At 37.6% G+C, this 25,642-nt stretch overlaps 1 protein-coding gene across 1 annotated transcript in view; it reads right to left on the reverse strand.

Moving 5' to 3' along the window:
• Nucleotides 1-25,642, reverse strand: part of UNC13C (unc-13 homolog C) — a 523,285-nt gene that overhangs the window by 315,321 nt on the left and 182,322 nt on the right. The window contains exons 4-6 of the mRNA XM_059700746.1: nt 2,762-2,840; nt 1,503-1,508; nt 23-94 (exon numbers count right to left, since the gene is read on the reverse strand). Coding sequence (XP_059556729.1) covers nt 23-94; nt 1,503-1,508; nt 2,762-2,840 — 157 coding nt within the window. The remainder of the gene's footprint in view (nt 1-22; nt 95-1,502; nt 1,509-2,761; nt 2,841-25,642) is intronic.

Raw genomic sequence — 25,642 nt, forward strand, 5'->3', positions numbered from 1 at the left:
TAGTAATGGACTTTGCACCTACCAGTTCCTCGTTGTTCATTGATGTCCTAATCACCATAGCCAGGGAGAGTCCAGATTTCCGGGCAGCCAAGGTCTAAAACAGACAGAATTATGAATTATTGGTACATGAGGTGACTGCTCAGCAGAATGTAAAAATGTTAGAATATAAACTATTGTTCATGTTTTGGTCAATAGAGACCTGCCATTTTAAGTAGTCAGCCAATTCATCTAGAATGAGGAATCACAGAACATTAAAGGGGAAAGAGTTCCCTTAGATCATCAAACCCAACCCCTACATTTTATAGATGAGAACACTGAGGTCTGGTAAGGCAGGGTAATCAGCTATGGCTTCCAGGCAAGAAGAAGCTTTTAGAATTTTTCTCCCCAAGGTGGTCATGAGCACATTCTTTCATAAAACATGACCATTGGCACAGAGCCAGCTGATGTGTGTGATGACCCTGAATCATAATTGGTGCTAGATCATTCTTGAGTTGTTCACAGTTCCCTGGAATATGCTTCCAAATCTAGCTAAGATATTTTCTTCCATGGGTCCATTTTATCAATTGAGGACCATTCTACTCAGAGGTTTTTTTCTTCACTCAAGGCTGGTAACTTAGGTGATTTTAAATAAGAGTCAAGTCCCTTTAGTTTCCCCTGTAAAAGAACCATTATACTGCTTCTACTTGAAACATATGTAATACTAGAGGCCCAGTGCATGAATTCGTGCACAGGTGGGATCTGGCCAGCCTGGCCCCAATTGGGGTGGGAGGTGGGGCGATCAGGAGTAGGGCCAGCCAGAGGTGAGGGGCTTCAGGCCAATGGGGTGGGAGAGGCCGATCAGGGGCAGGCTGACTGGAGGGAGGGCCCTCGGGAGGTTGGCTGGCCAGCCCCACCCCCAGATTGGGTCAGTTCGCTGGCTGCAGTGGGTGTCATAGTGACCGGTCATTCCAGTCATTATAGCATTCTGGTTGCTGGCTTTTTATTTATATAGATAATAAACTCAACAGTACTATAGGAAGTTTTGGAAATCAGAAGTTCTATATGGGAATATTAGATCTGCTCTCCCATTAGAAGCTACAGGAAGTCATAGTAGAATAATGCATCTGGTCATAAATACATCTCCTTGTAGCTACAAAGTCAGGCACCCAGATCAAGTTCAGCACAATCCTAAGTGAGGAAGGAGTCACTCTACCCATCTGCACTGCTACTGTGTAAACCTATTAGGACCTACATCCAATGGTTTATCTGAGATTATCATCCATCTCTGACACCTACTGTCCCTAAAATAATTCTTTACCCTATTTTAGTCTGTACCTGTTTATAGAAGTTGGTCTGTCTTTCACAATTGAACCAGATGTTAAGTTCTTGGAGAACCCAAACATATAATTTTTGTACGTCTCTCTTTATTTTCCTTATCTTGCCCACTTTTATTCCATGAATAAGTGTATTGTACAATTGAGAAAATTGGCAAATAGTAATTAAATAAATAAATAATCACTTACCATGGCCTGAAGATTCCATGTGTCAGAGAAAACAAAGTATAAATAATTAGACATAAGAAATGTGAGAAAAGAGTATAATGATGTTAAATAAACCTAACACTTTAAAGTAACATCCACACTATAATGGCAGTATTCTGAGCTAATAGGACAGACATAGCATGCTTTTCAGTAAAAGATCGTCCCAGTCATGATTGCATCTTTCTACTTTAAAACTAAAGTGATGGCTTTCAGATGAAGGTTTTCATAGCAAAATTAAAAATTACTGATATCACCATGGCTGGTGTGGCTCAGTTGGTTGAACGTCATCCTGTACACTGAAAGGTCATGGGTTCATACCCAGGTTGTGGGTTTGATCCCCTGTTGGAGCACATGTGGGAGTCAATGGATTGATGTGCTCTCACATCGATCTTTCTCTTTCTCTCTCTTCCTCTACTTTCCTCTCTCTCTCAAATCAATAAAGACATGTCCTTGGGTGAGGATTAAAAAGAAGTTACTGATATAAATAAATTTTGGTTTCTCTGAGAAAAAATATATTTTCATGTCATAAACTATTAAGAATATGCCTCCAGAAAAAATGTGAAGACATTGTGGATGTCAGAAAACACTCTTTGTTATGCCGATGGGCTATTTGTTTTCATAATATAATACAGAACATTATTAATTCTTTGCCTCTCTAGAGGTGCCCCAGTATATCTCAGTATAGGAGAGCTTGAGTTACCCAGAGTTCTGTTCAGGGCTAGTGAAAGTTACAGTGACTTGGGAGCCATGGTTTTCTTTAGGCAGTGGGAGAGCTTATTCATTTGGCTAGAGTTGATATGAACAGAAGAGAATAAAAATGATTAATATTATCGGCTTACTTTATAAGTATTAAAGTCTACTGAGTTAAGGTGAATAAATTCAAAGCAAGCCTTGAACTACAAATTAAACTTGTGGTCATTCATAACATGGAACACATCCAAGCCAGTTGCAGCAGCTTGCTTGACATGCTGTGTGACTTCTTTTTGCTCAATTATAGGGTCATTTTAACTCCATTTGTAATTTCAACTAATATCTAGAGCTGTCAGAAGGTTAGAGTTATTTTCCCCATCTAATAGATTTTAAAGAAATAATAAATATAACACTTGCTAGAATCCAGCTTCTTATATGTTCTATTCTATGAAATATTTACAGGTCAGTTATTTAATGAGGACACTATGGCATCCAATAAAGACAAAGAGACCACATGCAATCAAAGAATTTAACAGGAGTGACTGACTTACCACATCTCGTACAATAGGCAAAGTTTTTTTTCTTCTGAGATCTGGCATACTGTCAATACCATAAAGTCCCCACCCAGCCCTGATGGAGGGAAAAAGAAATGATTTCAATGAGTAATTGACTTCCTAGAAGAGAATTCCAGTGTTCATAATAAAAAAGCTGTGAAAAAGATTAAATAGAGCCCTGGTCGGTTAGTTGGAGCATCACTGTCTACACTGAAAGGTGGTGGATTCTATTTACAGTCAGGGCACATAACAGGCTGTGGGTTTGATCCCCAGTTGGGGCACATACAGAAGGCAACAGATTGATGTTTCTCTCTCTCCCTTCTTCTAAAATCAATAAACTATGACCTTTCCAAAGAGGAGAGACTCTAGCTACCACACATAGTGATTATTTCTCTTTTTGGATAGTTTCATACATTGAAACTTTAAAATATATACAGCCTGTTTTGATGCATTGTTTTATTTTCAGTATCAGAGGTAGGATAATAAAAATTGTTAGGTGTATGGATCTTTGTACAAAACCATTTGATGCAATTTTGGTCTGCTTGCAATGGTACATACACACACACAATATAATATATAATATATAATATATAATATATAATATATAATATATAATATATAATATATAATATATAATATATAATATATAATATATAATATATAATATATAATATATAATATATAATATATAATATATAATATATAATATATAATACATAATACATAATATATAATATATAATATATAATATATAATATATAATATATAATATATAATATATAATATATAATATATAATATATATAATAAAAATACCATTGTATACATGTGTGCTTAATTTTCACAGATTAAACTGAAAAGTGGCACCTCAAGGATATCCACTGAAAAAATTAGTGATTACGCTAATACAAGAATTTCTACTTATCTTAATTTATCCATGGATAAATGCACAGATTAAAATAATTTGTTATACAAGAGTGTTCACGGCAATATTTTTTATAATAGCAATAATACAACCTAAATATTCAGCAATAGCATATTGATTAAATGAGTTATTATATATTATACAATGGGAAGAGCCCAATAATTAAGGTGAATGAAATAAATATTTATATTTATATGAAAAAATACTCATAGTATATTATGTAAAAGAAACACACCACAATTCTGCATGTTAGTAAATTTAATATGATCCCATGTGTTTATATAGACATAGAAAATATGTAGAGCAATATTCATCAAACTGATAACTACAGTTATCTCTGTAGAATGAAATTAGGTGAGAGAAAATGAGAAGACTCTTACTATGTTATAAATTTGGTTACGGTCAATGTTTTTCTAATAAGCATATGCAACTTAAAATAAATTTAAAATATATTAATAGTTATGCTTATTAAAATGAGTTTAATATATTGAATTTAATTTTTATTCCATCAAAACTAGTTTTTCTTATGCAACCAAAATGGTGCTAAAATACAGATGATAGCTTCTCCTTATGTTCACCTAACATACAAAATTTTGCTAACCTCCACTTTAGAGTCAGCCTTTTTTAAAACTGATTTCAGAGAGAGGAAGAGCAAAAGAGAGAGAAATAGAAACATCAATGATGAGAGAGACTCATTGATCAGCTGCCTCCTGCACACCTGCACTGGGAATTAAGCCCACAACCTGGGCTCTAAGAGCGACTAGAAATCTAACAGTGACTTCCTGGTTCATGGGTTGACACTCAACCACTGAGCCACACTGGCCAGGCTAGAGTCAGCCTTTTCACTAGGAACAACACAATTCTTAACTCTGGTTGTTAGCTGGGCAGCTCTGTCATTGGAACAGGTTACCACAACATTCTATAGTCCAGTTTTCCACTCACACAGAGATGGCCTCTTTGCTCTTGCTGCTTGGTTTAATGAAGCGAGACCTTTGTCTTATTGGATATTTCTTAGTAGTCATGGTCTTAACTCCAGTATTCTAGTTGCATTAATTATTACCTTGGTGATGCTGGATAATTTATTAAATGCGTCATACAACCCATATAAAATATTAATAAAAGAAAAATATCAATAAAGATAAAAGGGTAATAAGTAGTAAATAATGCCATAACTTATATGCTTAAAAATAAGGATCAAGTGTGGTGATAAATGTAAAATGTTAAAACCACTTCCCATGAATAAGATGGATATTAATGATGAACAAATTATGCTTAAGGTCAGGCACTCCAACTAAGAGTTCCCTTTAGTGTAGATCATAGAGTACAGAAAAAAAATATTGTGGGACAGAGATTATGGAAAAGGGAAGAAAAAGAGAAGGAAAGGAGAAAATATAGACTGGAAAACAGTATACGTGGTGGGAGGAGGTGACATTTAAGATACTGCCCAACACTGATCCTATGAGAAAGGACCTAGCTAGTAATATAGTTTCCATCATTGCCAGACAATGCCAATTAACATTCTCTAGGCCAAGTGCTTTATTAGTCATGTGACAGCCAAAGGTCAAGAATTGGCATAACAAAAGAGAATCATTGGCAGCATGCTCTTATGGACTGCAAGAAGCTGCAGAGTGGAGCAGAAAGAGATACTAGTGAATTTTTATTTTGTCTTCTCAACACCCATCTTCAGAAAATGAACCAACCTCTCTATGAGTGTAACTTCTTGCTTCCCTCCTAAGCTCTCTCCACATTCTTCCCCTCTCCTTGCCAGTTCATGTTTGACCCTCTCACATTCCAAATATTAAATAAAAGGGAAAAGGATTATTGAGGGGGTTTTTGTTCACAGAAAGAAAGGACTTTTCCAGTATTATTTGCTCTAATCTAAGGCTTAGATTCCAAACAGTTTCAACTTTTTCCCCTCTGTGAACAGAAATAATAATAATGGCATAAAGTATGTATTAATAAATGTCTACATTATTTAGAAATCATACTAACTTCCCTCAAGTGTTTTGAAATATTTTGACTCCTAAATAATGTGAATTTAATAACTATGTAAAGAAACACTGAATTGTGATAATGGTTGAGAAAGTGATTTATACACTGCAGAGTGTTATAGGAGTTGTGCATTTTTTTTCCATCAATAATGATTTATTTTCTTTATGTTTCCTTCTCATGGAACTTAATTCAAACTCACAGGTACACTGAGAGAATCTTGAGCAACTCTGTAGACTCACAAATTCAGGAATCAGTTGAACCTATACTTTGTAATTTATAAAATTGCAATGAAGTAAAAAAAAAAAGTTCTTTTAACTTTCCGGTAACCACAAAAGTGTTTTCTATCAGGTTGTGTTTTCCTATAATTTTACATTTTCATCACTCCTCAGGGAAGTTAATATAAACAAATACTTTCATGAGCTTATCCATCAATTAATAAGCTTTTCTTTCAACCCTAAATCTTAAAAAAATAAATCTGCCCTTCTCATGGTAGAGAAGAGCTTGGTAAATACTGCAAAGTTCCACAAAATGTATAATATATGTGTAATATTTATTAAGAGACTCCCTAACCAGAAGAGATCTGGGACGGATTAAATAACAAAACATGGTTGCCAAAGCCGGTTTGGCTCAGTGGATAGAGCGTCGGCCTGCGGACTGAAAGGTCCCAGGTTGGATTCCGGTCAAGGGCATGTACCTGGGTTGCGGGCACATCCCCAGTGGGAGATGTGCAGGAGGCAGCTGATCGATGTTTCTCGCTCATCGATGTTTCTAACTCTCTATCTCTCTCCCTTCCTCACTGTAAAAAATCAATAAAATATATTTAAAAAAAAATAACAAAACATGGTAAAGACTGTAAATGTCAGTAGATAAAGAAATCATTGACTTTCCAGGCAAGAGTTAAATTTCAGGGATATATATCCAAGAACTTAAATCCAGAAGAATTTAGCTAGACCAAATGGTGAGAAGGTGAGAAGTCATCCACCCAGGTAATAGAAGACAAGTAACTCTGATGGTAAGATTGGATTCTCTGAAAGCTGTTGATTTCATCCCTTTGCTGTATAGCTGATTAGATTAGGCTGTTCTTAGCTGTAGCCAACAAACTAGCCAAGCCTAGCTAATATTTATACAAAGCTTACAAGGAACCATGTATAATGTTAGCAATTATACAATCTTTACATGTATTACCTCATTTAATTCTCAAAAATCCAGTGAGATATAAATACAGTTATTTCTCCCAATTTTTAAATGAGGAAATGGAAGCATAGAATAGTTTAGAATCATCCCAAGGTCATTATCTAAGTGAGAGACCAGTGGCAGGATTTGAACCTAATCTCTATGGCTTACCATACCCTACTACTGACAGGATTGGATTAGTCCAAACTTATAACAATAAAATGAGTTGAGGCTTCCATTAATCCCATTTTACTGTTAATGAAAATAGAGTTAAGCAATTCACCCAGGCTTAGAACTACATGGCAAAGTTTAATTTCCTTGAAGCCCTAGCTGGTTTTGCTCAGTGTTGGCCCAAGGACTGAAGGGTCAAGAGTTAGATTATAGTCAAAGACATGTACCTCTTTTGTAGGCTCAATCCCTGGCCCAGGTCAGTGTGTGTGGGAGGCAACCAATCCATGTGTCTCTCTCACATCCATGTTTATCTCCCTCTTCCTCCCTCCCTACCTTCCACTTTCTAAAAATCAATTGAAAAAAATATCCTACAGTGAGGATTAATAAAAAGAAAAATAAATTAATTTCCACTGCAAGACTGTCTTACCTCAAAACTCATATGCTTTTTTTTAAAAAGTGATCTCATAGTGGTTTATCTTATATCTGTATTGTTGAAAGTATTACAGATGTCCCCTCCTTCTCCCAATATCTTAATAACTAAAACAAAATTGTTAGGAGGAAATAAAAAGACTGTCCCAGTTCATCTATAAGTAATTATTTGAAAAATTTTCAACTTATTTCCAAAATAGTATCATCATTGGAAAATAGTTCCAGTCCTTCCCAAATAGTTCTTCTCCAGCCATTAAGAAGTACTCCTTAGGAAAAAAGAGTCTTTTAGACTACAGGGATTGCACATGGGATAAAAAGACAAGAGATCTACATATCTAGAAAGTCAATGATCACATAAAATTGGTAATATGGCTAAATTAAGTGAGATGCATTCTAATTCAACATTTGTTCTATTACATAGTCTTAATATTTTTATTGCTTATTTATCAGTTCTTTGCATAATTACATTAAAGGATGTTTACTTTAATGAAATCTGAGATAAAAGTACATTGCTATATATCTTGACTCAGGTTCAGTTATAGAACATACATAATACAAATGATCTAAAGCAGTGGTTCTCAACATTGGCTGCACATTAGAATCACCTGGGAATCTTTTTAAAATCCTGATTTCTGGGCCTCATCCTCCAGAAAATCTGTTTCTTTGTTATGGGGTGAGGCCACAACATTAGTAACAAAGAAACAGAATTTCTGGAGGATGAGGCCCAGAAATCAGGATTTTAAAAAGATTCCCAGGTGATTCTAATGTGCAGCCAAGGTTGAGAACCACTGATCTAAAGGATATATATTCTGTACTTTTCAAGATATCTGATATTTAGATAGAGGAGGTACAAGTTGATTTTACTAAGTATATTAATTATTATTTTCATCTAAAATTGATTTGAAAATACACTGAATGTATATAGATTGGAAGAGAATTCTCAGAAGGCACCAGGAGCGGATTGCAGAAAGCTATCAAGCAGACTTTCCAAAGGTAGATCTTTCTGATTATGAGACAAAGGTGTGCTATTTCCACAAGTGGATGGTTGATGGTTAATTAGTCATATTTTTAGACCAGCTAATTTTCATTAGAAATCAGAATTGGTAGATACTGTTTATATCCAAGGGAGTTTTTAAGTTAATTGAAGACTATAGGCCTAAAAGAAAACAAATCATAGTGCTTCTGTTTATTTCAGTGTCTGCAAGACAATTATTGGGCAGGACTATATAACTAATCTTTTTTTTTTTTAAAGCATTGTGGAGCATTAGGCAAAGAAAAAGATTAATAATAAATCACTCTAAATCCCTCTCCTATAATCCTTCAGCTGTGTTCTCTTTCAGACTTTTAAAAATAACTCTGTATTTATTTAGTTACTTAATGGTAAACATAAAATACTCTATTTTGCTTTTTTGGCTTATCATTATATCATTTTCATACATTTTAAAAACATTTTCATTGTTGAAAGTATTACATATGTTCCTTATTCACCCCCATTGAAATTTTCTAGCCTGCCCCTGCTCACCACCCTGCCCCAGACCTTCATCAGCCTATTGTCTGTGTCCATGGGTTATACATACAAGTCCTTTGATTGATCTCTTCCCACCCACCCACCCTCCTCCGCCTTCCCTCTGAGAACATATTAATATAATTTTCCTGATGCAAAACAGTAATAAAATTCAAAGCATAAAGCTCCTCCCCAATACTAATCATTCCAAATTTCTCCATCTTTTATATATTTTACTTGTTTACCTGCTGCACATTAAGTTATATTACTGAGGACAGTGGTTCTCAACCTGTGGGTCGTGACCCCTTTGGTTGTTGAACGATCCTTTCACAGGGTTCGCCTAAGACCATCCTGCATATAAGATATTTACATTACAATTCATAACAGTAGCAACATTACAGTTATGAAGTAGCAACGAAAATAATTTTATGGTTGGGTCACAACATGAGGAACTGTATTTAAAGGGCCAGAAGATTGAGAATCACTGATTTAGGATATTTTCTTTTCCTCTTTTTTCACCTTTTTAATTTATATTATTGTCAACAATGAATATTTGTGTCTGTGTAACTGATGACACCCCCTACATAAATAATTATTATTTAATTCCATATTTCATCACAATGAAGACATCATCTGTTGTAGAATATAGCTATACTATTATGAAAAAAACTCAAATTAATCTCTTGATGCCATGCCTTCTTAGCACTTAGAATTTAATTTTTATGATTAAGTTCTCTCTTAAACTGACTTCATCTATGACACAAATTTCTTTTATATATCAATCATATTTTCTATACATAAAAAGAAAATATAAACAAAATAGCTATTTCTTAAACTTCTCATCCTTAGTCCAACTTTTTAGAATTTACTCTTCAACCCAGAAAAGGAGGAGAGGGCAGAATCATGGCTCTTACCTCAAAGGTGGGCTTCTCAGCACTGCATGGGTTAAAAGGTAAATGTTTCTGACAGGAGTATATCCTACTTTTTGGTTGAACTGGGGCAGAAAAGTCAGAACAGTTCTTCTAAGTCTTTTGCCATCATCCCTGTGATGCATCATATGCATTCTGTTTGTTTACATGTTTGTCCCCACTAGAATATGTTTTTCAAAAAAAGAAGAAAACTTACTCATCTCTACTTTCCTACAGCCAACTCTAGCATGAAGCAATGAAGAATGAAAAGTAGAGGCGAGATTAGACATTTAAAGAAATCATGGTCTTGTTTTTGTTGTTGTTGTTTGTTTGCTTGTTTGTGTTTTTTTAAGATTGTAATCTTTAAAATAATACCTGGAAATAGAAATACAGAAGCCTGAGGACCAGGAAGAAAGTCAGGGACCTCCCACTAAAGTGGTTTTAATAGGCAAATGCTTAGTCACTGGAAGAAGATAAGTCCTAGTTACTAGACAAAGTCAATTTTTTTTAACCCTTTTTAATCTCAGTTATCTCATATAGAAATGGAGAAGTTACCTTCCTTGCAGTATTGTTGGGAGCATTGAATGGGATAATATATGGAAGTAGATTATAAACTATTGGTAGCAATTACTTTGTTATAAACTTGTTTAGACAGGAACATTTTTACCCACCGCTGTCCCAGGGTTACTCACATTTCTCAATCTAAGGAAGAGATTAGTGACAGTGTCACCGGCAGACATGAATATATAGGTAACTATCTACTTAAAGAATTCAAGAAAGAGAAGGGAAGAAAGCCAAAGTTGAAATTGCATCCTCTGTTGTATTCTATTAGCTTTTCTGACTCAGCTCTGGTCTAGACTCCTTTCTTCTGATCCCATTTGGTCAGCACTTCAGCCCTGATAACATATCTTGGCTAAGCTTATTATTACTTGCTTAATTCTTATCTACAGTCCTGGTCCCAGTTATTTCATTTAATATACAACAAGGGTCTCATAGATGCCCAATCAAGTTTTTTTTTCTGTTAACACTAATTTCTGTGTGGAGAACGGCTACAGTGTTTGGACAGGTTCAAGCCTTGGACTAATGAGAAGGCACAGTCCTCTCATGGCCATGTGCAAGTCCCAGCCTGGAGGGCAGAGCCCTCCCCACACAATTATAGCCAACAGCTATAGCTGTAAGCTTGAACCTATGGTCCGAACACATGCCTGAGTAATGTGAGCTTGATAGAGTTCAGGCACATGTAACTGAATAGGATCAACACCCAAAAGAATGTTGTAAACATCTTGACCACTTTGCCTCTTGGAATCTGGCCATAAAATAAAGACATGGCTTGTAGTTCATGGTGATGTCACTAGCTCTCCATCAGAGAGGACAATGTCCCACCCAGACCCAGCTTTTATTCTCTTGTCTGTCTTTTCTCAATCCTTCACCACCCCCACTCAGGCTCACTGAACCTGGCTGAGCTGGCGTGGCACATAAGGCGCCCAACATGGGGCTGAGTATGCCATGGCTGTGCCGGCTCGCCACACTCTGAAAACCAGTACTTTTATACTCTCAAATAATTTCCAAGCCCTGTTGCAAAGAGTAATAAAATTCAAAGCATAAAACTCCTCCTAGGTACTAATCATTCCAGAATCTTCTATCTTTACTTTTTTATTTTATTTTTTTAAAATATATTTTATTGATTTTTTTACAGAGAGGAAGGGAGAGGGATAGAGAGTTAGAAACATCAATGAGAGAGAAACATCGATCAGCTGCCTCCCACACACCCCCTACTGGGGATGTGCCCGAAGCCAAGGTACATGCCCTTGACCGGAATCAAACCTGGGACCCTTCAGTCCACAGGCCGACGCTCCATCCACTGAGCCAAACCGGTCAGGGCCTATCTTTACTTTATTGCCTCCTGGATTCTTTTAACTGTGGCCATTAACCAGTACGCTTATTTTTATTGGAGACAGCATATAGTCCTCTAAACTACCCTTGGTGACCTCATTAGAGGGATCTACATTAGAGATCAACATGCCACCCCCTAATACAGAGGTCCTCAAACTACTGCTCATGGGCCACATGCAAATACAAATATTGTATTTGTTCCTGTTTTGTTTTTTTTACTTCAAAATAAGATATGTGCAGTGTGCATAGGAATTTGTTCATAGTTTTTTTTTAAACTATAGTCCAGCCCTTCAACGGTCTGAGGGACAGTGAACTGGCCCCCTGTTTAAAAAGTTTGAGGACCCCTGCAAAACCACTACAGCCATATTTCCTCTTGCCTTGGAGTGATCACTAGGTCTTTTGTTGAATATGAGATGAAATAATTTGCTTGAGTTAGAGTACATGGTTGTATGAAAAATACGTAAAATTATGGAGAATGAGACAATACTGTTCATGTCTGAGAGGAAAAAAGAAAATAATTATTAAATAGGGTACAACATATTCATATGTTCAGATTCTTGTGCATTCTGGGCATGTATTAATAAAATAGTGAGCTGGCATGTTGAATTGCCCATTATTTTTATATGGTTTCCTTTCTCTTTCTCTGTCTTGCTTTCACTCTCTTACTCTTTCTCTAGTCCATACAGTAAATCTGTACCTGAAGTGACTACACTGAAGTAGGCAAAGAACATGTTTGTTCTGCTGAGTGTCTGGAACACACTGGGGATCAAGAATAGTTTTGGTCCCCACTGCATTCCAGGCAGAATCTAATGAACAAAAGAAACATACAAATAAAATAATAAATTCAGGGGCATGGAAGCATGCAATAGACTGAAGGTTCTCAGACGGAGAGGCAGGGAGGGGAGATGTTAACCAAAGAATTTATATGTATACACATATAACCCAAGAACACAGACAATAGTGCAGTGAAGGCCCTAGGGCAGGGGTGGAGAGGAAGGGTTCAATGGGGAAAAAGGGAGCCATCTGTAATACTTTCAACCATAAAGATAAAAAAAAATTTAAAAAATGATAGTTCTCAAATGTTCTTGAATATTTTTACAAACCTATTAGCACTTTTAAGACAAGAGATCCATTTTAGAACCAATTTTTAGAACTAAAATTTTGCCTGCAATTTTTTTTTTGGCTCTTTCCTTTTGATTTATCTATTTTTTATACTATCACCATTTTCCCAGTTGTAGGGAACTAAAATCCTATCTAATAAAAGAGAAACATGGTAATTAGTGTACGACCGCTACCCTTCCCATTGACTAATCAGGGTGATATGCAAATTAACTGCCAGCCAAGATGGTGGCTGGCAGCCAGGCAGCTTGAAGCTAACATGAGGCTTGCTTGCTTCAGTGATGGAGGAAACCAACTTTCCCCGCCTGCCTTGCCGGCCTCTGAGCCTGCAGTTTGAAAGATTGTAACAAATATAGAAGCTAAACAAACCCCAGAAACCTGCTTTTAGCAGCTGGGATCTCAGAGCTGGAGTTATACATTGTTTCGATTATAGAACCCAAACAAACCAGATAGCTGCTTTCAGCAGCTGAGGCCTCAGAGCTGGAGCCAGAGCTAAAGCTGGACCAGAATAAAAAAGAAAAGAAAAAAAGGAGCAGTTGGGAGCTTTAGTCACCCGCCAGCCTGAAAACAGCCCTCAGCCCCTCACCCAGGCTGGCCACTCACCCCAGTGGGGACCCCCACCCTGAAGGGTGTGTAACCAGCTGCAAACAGCCATCATCCCCTCATCCAGACTGGCCAGGCACCCCAGTGGGGACACCCACCCTGATCCAGGACACCCTTCAGGGCAAACCAACCAGTCCCACCCATGCACCAGGCCTCTATCCTATATAGTAAAAGGGTAATATGCCTCCAAGCACTGGGATCAGCGGAGCCACGAGGCCTCCCGGCACCGGGATCAGCATGACAGGGGGCAGCGCCCAAACCCCCTGATTGCCCTGCGGCTCTGTGTGTGACAGGTGGCGGGGCCACAACTTCCCTATCCGCCCTGCTCTGTTTGTGACACAGGAAGGCGCCCCAACCTCCTGATCAGCCCTGCTCTGTGCCTGATATGGGGGAGCTCCCCAACCCTCTGATTGGCCCTGCTCTGTGTGTGACAGGGTAGAGCCATAACCTCCCCATCGGCCCTGATTGAGTGTGACAGGGGGCGGTGCCCCAACCCCCCAATCGGCCCTACCCTGAGCGTGACTGAGGGTGGCATCACAACCTCCCAATCCACCCTGCTCTGTGCATGACAGGGGGCGGCGCTCCAACTCCCCAATCAGCCCTGCTCTGAGCCCGACCAGGGGCTGCACCTAGGGATTAGGCCTGCCCTCTGCTACCCGGGAGCAGGCCTAAGCCAGCAGGGCGTTATCTCCCGAGGGGTCCCAGACTGTGAGAGGGCACAGGCCAGGCTGAGAGATCCCCCCTTTCCCCCCGAGTGCACAAATTTTTGTGCACTGGGCCTCTAGTCTATACTAATAAAAGGGTAATATGCTAATTAGACCAGGCAACCTTCCAGACGTCCTTCCAGACAAAGCCATGGTGGCAGGGCTGAGGCAGAGGCCATGAGGGGAAGGCAGTTGGGGGTGAGCAGGCTGGCAGTGGGGGGCAGTTGGGGGTGGGCAGGCCAGTAGGGGGGGCAGTTGGCAGAGGGGGCAGTTGAGGGCGAGAAGGCTGGCAGGCAAAGTGGTTAGAGGTGATCAGGCAGGCAGGCAGGTGAGCAGTTAGGAGCCAGCGGTCCCGGATTGTGAGAGGGATGTCCGATTGCCGGTTTAGGCCCAATCCTAAACCTCAGGTTTCCCCTCCCCCCAGTGCACGAATTTCGTGTACAGGGCCTCTAGTGCTTAATAAGAACTAATCCTAGTTGTAAAAGTCAAGCACCCTAAGAAATTATATATTCCAACATTCTTGTATTTTAGGAATGTGGAAACTGAGCTGCAAATACTTGTCCAAGATTATTGGCGGCAACTTAGAAATACTCAAGGCTCACTGCGGTCTTTTTCTTCTTTGCTTCTAATATCCAAGAGGTATCAGGCCTTTTCACATCCTAACTCATTTGCATATTTCTTTATATTTGGAGGATCATCACAATTTTGTTGGGGTTTTATTGTGTTATGCCTGAAATGCTTTGACTTTTTTAATTACCAATTTCCCTCTCTCCAGTTTATATCACCTTCAGTTAGCCTGAACAAAACCGCTGCATCCTTCTTTCTGTAGGTATGTAGCCACGAGACTAACATGATGAACACAATGTTCTAAGAAGACCAGTCTGGCAGTGCTATTCATGATGGATCAGAGGACAAATAAATGAGAAAAAGAGATGGTCTAAAAAATTTGTTGAAATAATCCTGATTCTGTAATGGATTCCTTAATTCGGGTCTTGACTGAGGTTGGTTTCACCACTTCCTTTTTCGACCCCTTCATTCTACTTCATGAACTCTGGTAGAATTCCCAATTCAAACTGCTATAATATTTTACAGAGTAAATGACCCCGTGTCAGAGAGAGCCTTTGTGTTCTACTAAATTACTTTCTCCTTTCCTAGGCATTTGACCTCTTAACACTCCACAACACTCCTGAACACTTTAAGCAGCTTTTTCTTTCAAACTCTGGTTCCTTTGAAACCTGGTTTTGGAAATGATGACTACTTCATTATTCATCTGTACATTATTATTATTTTAAAGCTAATGCTATTTTAAAGTTCTTAAAGAGATAAAAGAGATGTGACAGACTTATTGTGCTGGTGGTAAGGGGGATTTCAAGTTATATTTCCTGTGATTAAAAATAATTTTCAGTGAGGACTGTGATGTTCCTTTCCTTTGTACTTCCCCAAGCATCTACCACTCTGTGCTGCATTTATCACAAGATCAAATAGTGCTCAAAATTATGGATGCAGAGTTATAACAGCAAAAGAATTTAAGGAATAATAATAATAATAATAATAATAATAATCATAGTAAAACAACCAAATGGTCCTAGGTGTTATTATAATGAGTTGCTCCGGTGAAAACCTAAAATGCAGCTGTTAAACACTCCCCTGAAGGTTTCCTCAATGTTCGGTTCGAGGGGACAATGTCAGGTGTCAGGGACTGACTTCTCACCACTCAGTTACAGTATGTACCTTCTAGGGTTCATTCCCTTAGTAGATTGTTTATCAAACAGGCAAAATAGCCTTTTCTAGGACTTGCAATTTCCTATACCAAAAACCTTTCTTATCTCTTCCAGAACATTATCTATACTAAGTTAACCTCAGAAATGATCACATGTGACAGAACAGAAAACAAATTAAAAATGCAGCCCCCAAACTTGCTCATAATTGAGCATCCAATATTGTTTGAAAAAAGTGTCTCTTTAATTAAAATTCATGCTACATAGGATCTCAATTTAGAGTGTAGCTTAAAACTCCTAAACCATGCTTCTGTGGCTCAAAGCTGTAGTAAAGATGAAATTGTGCCTATTAATGTTCCTTGGTTTGAAGCGAATTTTCTTAGTAATCCCTCTCTGGAAAATCTCAACATCCATTTATACATAGTTCATAAAGTACAATTACTTGTAAGTTAATGAAAGACCAGTTTCTTAATATGCTTTGCTTAAATGCCATAAACACAACCAAATATTCAATAGCAAAGAAACTACATTTCTCAAAGCTAAACCTCAGGTTCCTTTTAATTATACTGTTTTTTAGATGTATGCTGCATACTTAATCCCCTGAAATATTTTAACAATCCCTCTCCAGTCACTAATGAACATTAGTAATAACTGGCGGCAGAGACTAAAGCCATTAGGTGGTCACCAGACTTTCACAGCCCAAGTCCCTCTTATTCTTAGACAATGTTTCCTGAATCCTTTTTATAGTTGGCCTGCTCCATGCGAACAGAAACACAAAACCATATCCAGCATTCAGCTCAGAATAAAGGCACATCTCAGAACACCAGGGGTTTGCGCTTTGGTAGACAGTACCGAGGAAAGCCTTGAGGTCCTGCTCACCACAAAAGGAAAGGGATGAAGAGCAAACAGAACTCATGCTTATGTGCATCTCATTCATGTCAAGCCCATGGTTGTCTCATTATTTTAAGGCTGTTACAAAATTCTTAGAGTAGAATTAAAATCTAATTTTAGAAAAACAATGAATATATACCAGGTACTGTTTTAATAAATTGCCTACCAGGGGGTGGATGGTAGAAGGATACCAACTGAAGCAAACATGCTGGGATAGAGAATAAAAATATTGTATCATTAATTATATTATTTAAAAAATGTTTTACTAACTACTGATTCCAAGTCTGTTACTTCTCCGCCTTATTAGCTCTGTCTGAGTTCTGAAACCCTGGATATATTATCTCAAATCTTATGGCTAGCAGACCCCTGGCAAAATCAAACTAGAGAACATCCTACCTCTGAAAGTTTCAAGCACAGCTACCTATCATGCTTGGCAAGTTAAAAAGAGGCTTCTATAACCTATCCAGCTGCTGCAAAATCATTCCTCTGCAACCAATGAATGTATCCAAAGGAGTGATTGCCCAGGGTTGTGCAAGTAATAAAAACTTACTAAATGGTACATTTACACAATGAAATACTACTCAGTATTACCCTTGGTTGGACCTGGAGAGTATGCTAAGCAAAATAAGCCAGTCAGAGAAAGACAAATACCATATGATTTCACTTGTATGTGGAATCTAATGAATATAATGAACTAATAACAATGTATATGTTAATTTGCCTTAGAAATGAGTCCCTAAAAATCACTAAAAGAAATTCGCTATCCAAGAGTGTTAGAGAATAGACTGACAGCTGTCAGAGGTAGGGGTGTTGCAGGGCTGGGTGAAAAAGGTGAAGGAATTAAGAAAAAAAAAACCCTCATAGACCCAGACAACAGTATGGTGATTACTAGAGGGAAAAGAGTGTGTGGGACGTAGAGGAGGATGTAGGGGAAATAAATGGTGATGAAAGGAGACTTGATTTGGGGTAGTGAACACAGAATTCAATATACAGATGATGTATTATAGAATTGTACACATGAAACCTATATAATTTTGTTAACCAAAGTCACTGCAATAAATTCAATAAAAGAAAAATATTAAAATAAAAATATGGAAAGCTTATGAAATAAACAAAACTCAACTACATGCTCTTAATTTAATAGCTTACACCAATTTGACCATGCTACCATTGCAATCAAATTGTTCTTTTGCAATGCATTGTGCTACAATTATTTACACAAATCTGACGTTCCCCAGATTTTGTACTCCTTGAAAAGAGAAAACATGTACAATTTGCCTTTTCATTTTTAGTGTTTATTATAGGATTTTACAGGTATTATTACTAGTATGCATATTACTTAGTTAATAAGTAACTGTAAAATTAATGATTGGAAGAATTCCTTTTATTTATTTTGTAGGCACTCATTTCTAAGGCAAAGCAACATATACATTTAGAATCTTGAGTAATTAAAAATTTAAAAATTGTCCCAATTTTTGTACCCACCTCGGGATTTAGAAAAAAGATTATTGTTCTAACAGGTATGCTTCTCTGTAAATTGAAAAATAAATCAATTAGCATTTTTAAAATCCAAAATGTTGCTTCTACTGTTCTTAGCATTGAAGCATTTTATCTACTCAATGCAACCAGGGGTTAAATAGAGAATTAGTGTTTTCTGTTCTTAATGGCTATGCCTTGCACTTTTAGGTACAGTTATTAGAACTGAAATGGGGCTTTAGAAACATACATCCTACCAAAAGGCAATTACAGTTATTTAAACAAAGGAAAATTCATCTCTGTTTAGCATAATGTGTAATCAACTATGCTAGCAGACTATCAAGCTAGTATTCTAGAAACACTCTTTAATCCCAGTATTTGAAACAGAGAAACCAACAAACATAGATCTAACTAGAATGGAAAGAAGAGGGAGGGACCAAACTGTATAGATGAAGGGCATTTGGCTGTTCTGACTGAAGAAGCAGAAAGAGGGAGGACCTAGCCTATTCTGCTCAGCCCCTATGAGAAGCTGCATGTCCTGTGCATAATGTGCAGTCTTCTTTCAAATGTGCATGGATATTGGAGCTGGGGTTATTTTTTTGTGTGTGTGTGTGTATTTTTTTTTTAAAGAACTTATGAGTCTCTGGATTTGGGCAAGAACCATCTGACTAGAGGTTTTTAACTAAAGTTACTTGAAAAATGGGCAAGTTTCTTAATATTGTAATTAATGCAAAAATGATACAAACATCTACTTGGCATTTGTCCATCACATGAATCTCTCCTCAGCAGTTGGGCACAATGAGAGCTTATCTACTCATGTTTTTGTGATTATTTTTCACCATGGGAGATGAGGTAAAGAGAATATGTGTCAAATTTGTTTATAAATTCCATGATATATGATAATGGAACAAAAGTGGCAAGTGCTGTTTTCTGTTCTCAGTGTCAGAGAACATATTAGCTCCTGGAATCATAACATATTCATTGGCCTCCCTATGCAAGCTAAACCATCGGAGCCAATGACAATTAGGACCCCTTATAAAATAACTAAGTCCTAAGTGTGAATAAGCCATTGAGAAGTAATCTACTGGCTCTATCTTATAACCCTGGGGCAATATATCGGGAAGGGCAGACATTCCCCACTGATCAGAACAGTGTTGTGGGGGAGCTAAGTTTGCATCTGACCTGAGTTCTACTCATAGGCAAGGGAGATGTCACGGAAGCACATTCTCTTTGATTTTTCTCAAAAACAACTAAGACTAGATCTGTCAAATATAGTATATCCCCCCAGTCCTACTGCCATTGCACTCGTTACCCTCATAACATTGAGGGAGAATATTGGGATAAAGACTGAGAGTTGGGAAGTGAGTATTTGGTACTATTACTTCCATTTTGTCCAATGCAGCTAGTGGTGCACTGAATCTGGACTCATACCTCTGGAGAACAAATTGTGAACATCATTCCCCAATGCCACATTCAGAAACATCACACTGATAGCTTAAAATTGTCCATAATGGAGTAACTTAGACCAGGAAAATAGGCAAACACTAAAAATTAGGGTCTTTTTAACTGCAGGGCCAGCATACACTAATCACAAATCTTGCTAATATTCCCAATAAGGAATTCCTATAATTTGTCATTTCTCTAACTGAATTCACTTTGTTGTTCCTATTCATCTCTATCTTTGATTCATGTCAGCATTCAGTGTCTTCCTTCATCATCTTTTGTACAAATATTTGAATTCTTAATCAGTATCTTCCTCAGCCACTCAATTCAGTACGCATAAATAGTCATGTGATTTATAGCAATGATTTTATGATTTTTTGGTCAAATTAATTCACTTCAACATCAACTGAGTTCCTGCTATGTGCTCTAGAGCAGCGGTTCTCAACCTGTGGGTCGCGACCCCTTTGGCGGTCGAATGACTGTTTCACAGGGGTCGCCTAAGACCAACTTGCATATCAGATATTTACATTACGATTCATAACAGTAGCAGCATTACAGTTTTGAAATAGCAACGAAAATAATTTTATAGTTGGGTCACAACATGAGGAACTGTATTTAAAGGGCCAGAAGGTTGAGAACCACTGCTCTAGAGTGTTGGGAGACAATTCTTCTCGCGTCTTTTAATTTTTTGTACATCTTATGAATGGCACTGACTTTTGTTCTAGACGAACCCTTCACAGATGGCCGCACCATATACATAGATGTAGTGTCCTCCTCTGGAGTAGAGGACAAATTTGTGTGCTGACAAGGGTAGTAAAAATTGGTTTGGCTTTCTTTTAAAAGATTAAGGTTTCCTAAGCTTGAAAACTGACACAAATGCACTATGTACCTTGCATCCACCTGGGTCTACTTCCATGTTGCCCCAGTGGGGCTGATGCAAACACCAAGCTCATGCTAGCCTCTTGTTGTACCATGAGAAAGAAAGGCCTTTGTCTCTGACCCAGAAGTCTCGTGTCTTCCGCTGGCATCTATGGAACTGTGGTAGGCTGGGTAATATCAGACCCTTCCCAGTTCCTGACATGGAGGACATAAAATAGCTTATTCTTGACCTTACAGAAACATATAAAATTGTTGAGAAGATATGTGATGATGTATGAATGTATATAATTACAAATCATAGAATTGCATGTAACCAAAATACATAAAGCTATATCACATACTGCAAAAGGGGAAGATTTGTATCATAAATGATGGGACTCTCATCATGAAGAAATTTATGGCACCGAATTGCATTTTATTACAAAAATAAATGTTTTATGCCACACAACCTTCTTCATGATAATGTTTGTAAGACAAGAGCATTGATTATCTCATTAGTGACATAGAACTAATTTAAAGAACAAGATAGAAATGACTTTCAAAAAACTGACTGACTAGGAAAGTTAACATTTGTTTTGCCAGACCAAAAAAAAAAAATGTATTTAGTGAGGTTTTCTTGCTTAATAAGCGATATTAAACATTTCTTCAATTTTTTGAATTTCAATATATGCCTGGTAGTGCATGAGGCTTTTTAAAAGTAAATTTGTAATACTCACAATAACATTTTCAAGTAACAATTATTATTTCTACTAGAGGCCCAATGCATGAAAATTCATGCAAGAGTAGGCCTTTCTTCCCTTGACTGCCGGCACCAGCTTCCCTCTGGCACTCGGGACCCGGGCTTCCCCCCTCCAGCAGGCTGCAGGCACCTGGGACCCCGGGCCACTTCGCCCAGGCTTGACCCTGGCTTTGTCAGGAAGGACGTCTGGAATGATGTCTGGTCTATCCAGTCTAATTAGCATATTACCCTTTTATTAGTATAGATTTTATAGAAGAGGAAACTGTGGTTTAGAGAACGTAAGAATTTGTTCAAAATTAGTACAGCTACTAAATTGCAGAAAATTGATTCAAGTAATATTATACAAGTAACTATAAAACAGTATCTTATATATACTTTTTAAAAAATATATTTTTATTGATTTCAGAGAGGAAAGGAGAAGGAAAGAGCAATAGAAACATCACTGATGAGAGAGAATCATTGATTAGCTGCCTCCTGCACACCTCCTACTAGGGATTGAACCCAGGCATGTGCCCTGACCAGAAATCAAACCCGTGACCTCCTAGTTCATAGGTCGATACTCAACCACTGAACCATGCTGACTGGGCTTATATATACTTTTAATAAAATAAGCATAAATTGATTAACATGTGCCACTCTATCTCTGGACTATTTAGGAAAGTTTATAATTGGAACATAAAATTGGGGCTCCAGGTTGCCCATAATCTCCACTCAGATATCAAATAAAGTTAAAAGGAACTTCATATGGGAGTGCTAGCATGACCTTTTGTCCCTTCATGAGGTTTCTAGGACATTTCCCCTGAAATGTTTCTTCTTCTTCCCTGAAACTCTTCTTCCTCAGGCACTTAAATCTCCATACAGCTAAACATTCAGAGTGGAGTGAGACAGAGGCAAAGAGGGGTGAGAACAAGGGTTGAATACTGGCGAGCAATATCTCACTGACACTTGCTTTCAGTGCAGGAGCCTGAGCCATGAGGAGGGCAAGGACAAGGTGCTCAAGGTTCAGGGACTTGACTTGTTAATGGTCTTGGCAGCTCTACTCACACAGAGTAATAGCCATTGTTCCATTTTGGTTTGACTATGTAGATAAATGCTGACAAGCATGAATACAGGATGTCCCCCCCCAAAAAAATGTATACACACAGCCGCGATCTCAATTTTGAAAATGAAATGTATTTTAATAATGGTGCCTTCATAATTATTCAAAGTGTGTGTATACAATTTTTGGGGACACCCTATATATTGGGACCAAAATAATATAGAAGTATAACCCAAAAGCAATTTTACTTTTTTCCTTACAAAGCAAACACAAGCACTCAAAAATACTATAGCTTAGGGCTATTTATAATACATGGTATATATAGTTTAAATCTCAACTTTTCAGTAAACTTACTTAACTTTGACACTTTATTTAATATTGCAACCTATGGATTGCCCCTTCTACCCCTCCAAAATTCATTCCCACCTCCCCACTCCCAATTCCTTTATTCTGCTTTACTTTTTTTTTTTTTTTATTTCCACAGATGTTTTGACCCTCTTACACATTACATAATTTACTTGTCTGTTTGTTTGTTTGTTTATTTATTTTGGGGGGTATGTTTTTACTGACTTCAGAGAGAGGAAGGGAAGGGAGAGATAGATAGAAACATCAATGATGGGAAAGAATCATCGATGGCTGCCTCCTGCACGCCCCCTACTGAGGATGGAGCCTGTAATCTAGACATGTGTCCTGACTGGGAATATAACTGTGACTTCCTGGTTCATAGATTGGTGCTCAACCACTGAGCCACATCGGTGGGGCTACTTGTTTATTTTCTGTCTGTGAACCCTACTAAAATTCAAGTTTAACATTTGTTTCCAAGTGCCTTGAATAATGCCTGGCACATAGTTGCTCAGTAAATATTATGGGAATGAATGAGTCAGTAAACAACGTTTATTGGCCAATAATAATAATTATTTATTAGATCTTACTGTGTGCCAGATACTATCTTAGCTGCTTTATAAGCACATTAATTAATTTAGTCAATATAATAAATCTGTGAGATGAAACTACTGTTATCCTCATTTTATAGGTTAGCATACTGAAGTGCAGAGATGTTAAGTATCTTACTCCAAAATTACACAACTAGCAAGTACAGAGCTGAGTTTTAAAACCAGGTAGTACATATGGCTGATTCCGTACTTACCCTTCTAACTACTACATCAGGGATTTATCACAATGGTGACCTGAGCCATTTTAAGAAAAGACAAATGTAATGTTCTGAATATTTTAAGAAGTCAGAGATGTATGTTTTACTTGTTAGAAAGATACTTAATCAAATTTATTCTAATAAAATATTAATTATTTAGGTATCTTTAATAGGTGCTTTAGTTACCTGGATACTTAACTTATACAGATTACCCCATCTTCTCAAATACTTGGTTAACTGTAAAATTATAGTAGGCATATTTCTGTTTCTATAATTTCTTCTCCTTCTTTCCCTCTTCTAATCATTATTCTTTATTGCTTCACACCTATCCTTTCTCTTCTTTAATTCTTTTTAAAAAATATTTATTGCTAAGAGTTGAGAGTATTACAGATATCTCTTTCCCTCCCCCCATTTCTCCCCTCCACTGGTTCCCATCCCACCCCAGATCTTCACCACCCTATTGTCTGTGTCATAGGTAATGCATACACACATATAATATTTTTTATTAATTTCTTCCTGTCCTTGTCTCCGCCCCCCCACCCCCCGCCAAGTTCCCTCTGAGATTCATCAGTCTGTCCCATATTTCCATGCCTCTGATTCTATTTTATTCATCAGTTTATTTTATTCATTAGATTCCTTGTTCATTTATTTTGATTTTTGGATTCAATTGTTGATATGTATTTAATGCCATTTTCTTGTTGGTATTTTGACCTTTTTTCTTCTTTTTCTTCCTCTTCTTAAAGAATACCCTTCAATATTTCATGTAATACTGGTTTGGTGGTGAAGAACTTCTTTACCTTTTTCTTGTTTGTGAAGCTCTGTATCTGAACTTCAATTCTAAATGATAGCTTTGCTGGGTAGATCTTGGTTGTAGATCCTTGCTATTCATCACTTTGAATATTTCTTGTCACTCCCTTCTGGCCTGCAAATTTTCTGTTGATAAATCAGCTGACAGTCATATGGGCGCTCTCTTGTAGGCAACTAACTGCTTTGCTCTTGCTGCTTTTAAGATTCTTTATTTTTAACCCTTGGCATTTTAATTATGATGTATCTTCGTGTGGGCCTCTTTGGGTTCCTCTGGTTTGGGACTCTCTGTACTTCATGGACTTGTAAGTCTATTTCTTTCACCAGGTAGGGAAAGTTTTCTGTCATTATTTCTTCAAATAGGTTTTCAATATCTTGCTATCTCTCTTCTCCTTTTGGTATCCCCATAATGCGAATGTTGGTTCTCTTAAAGTTGTACCAGAGGATCCTTACTCTATCTTCATATTTTTTGGATTATTTTTTCTTTTTGCTCTTCTGATTGGGTGTTTTTTGCTTCCTCATATTCTAAATCATTGATTTTATTCTCAGAATCCTCTACTCTACTGTTGAATTCCTGTAAATTATTCTTTATATCAGTTAGTTTATGCTCAATTTCTGACTGGTCTTTTTTCATATCTTTGAAATTTTTACTAAGATCCTTGAAAGTCTCACTAAGTCCCTTGAAGCTCTTATTAAGAAGCTTTATCAACCTTATAACCATTGTTTTGAACTCTATATCCAGTAGTTTTCTTGCTTCCATTTAATTTACTTATTTTTCTTGAGATTTTTTTCCTGTTCACTCATTTGTGACATGTTTCTTTGTCTCCGCATTTTGGCTGCTTTCCCGTATTTGTTTCTATGGATGGTAGAGATGCTATGTTTCCTAGAATTGGTAGAGTGGCCTTGTGTAGTAGGTATCCTGGAAGGCCCAGTGGCTCAGCCTCCCCAGTCATCTGAGCTGAGCACTCTAGGTGTGCAGCTACATGGGCTGTGTGCACAGTCTTTTTGTAGTTGAGCTTTGATTGCTGTTGGTATTACTGAGAGGAATTGACCTCCACGTCAACTGGCTGTGAGGACCAGCTGTGTCTACAATGGAAGAGCTGCTGTGCAGGAGACACCGTATGGAGCAGGACTTGCTTCAGTGGGTCTTTGGTGCTCACTGAGTCTAATCCCTGAGTGTCTTGCTTGTGGGTATGTAGAGTTGTAATCTGGCATAGTCTGAAGCTGTTCACCAGGTGCACTAGCTCTAAGGACTCCTTGGAGGTGAAAAGTCATCCACTGCTTGGGGCCACCCAGCAGGAACTAAAAAGAGATCTGCA

This window comes from Myotis daubentonii, chromosome 1 (assembly GCF_963259705.1).
Source record: "Myotis daubentonii chromosome 1, mMyoDau2.1, whole genome shotgun sequence".
NCBI classification, from domain to species: domain Eukaryota; kingdom Metazoa; phylum Chordata; class Mammalia; order Chiroptera; family Vespertilionidae; genus Myotis; species Myotis daubentonii.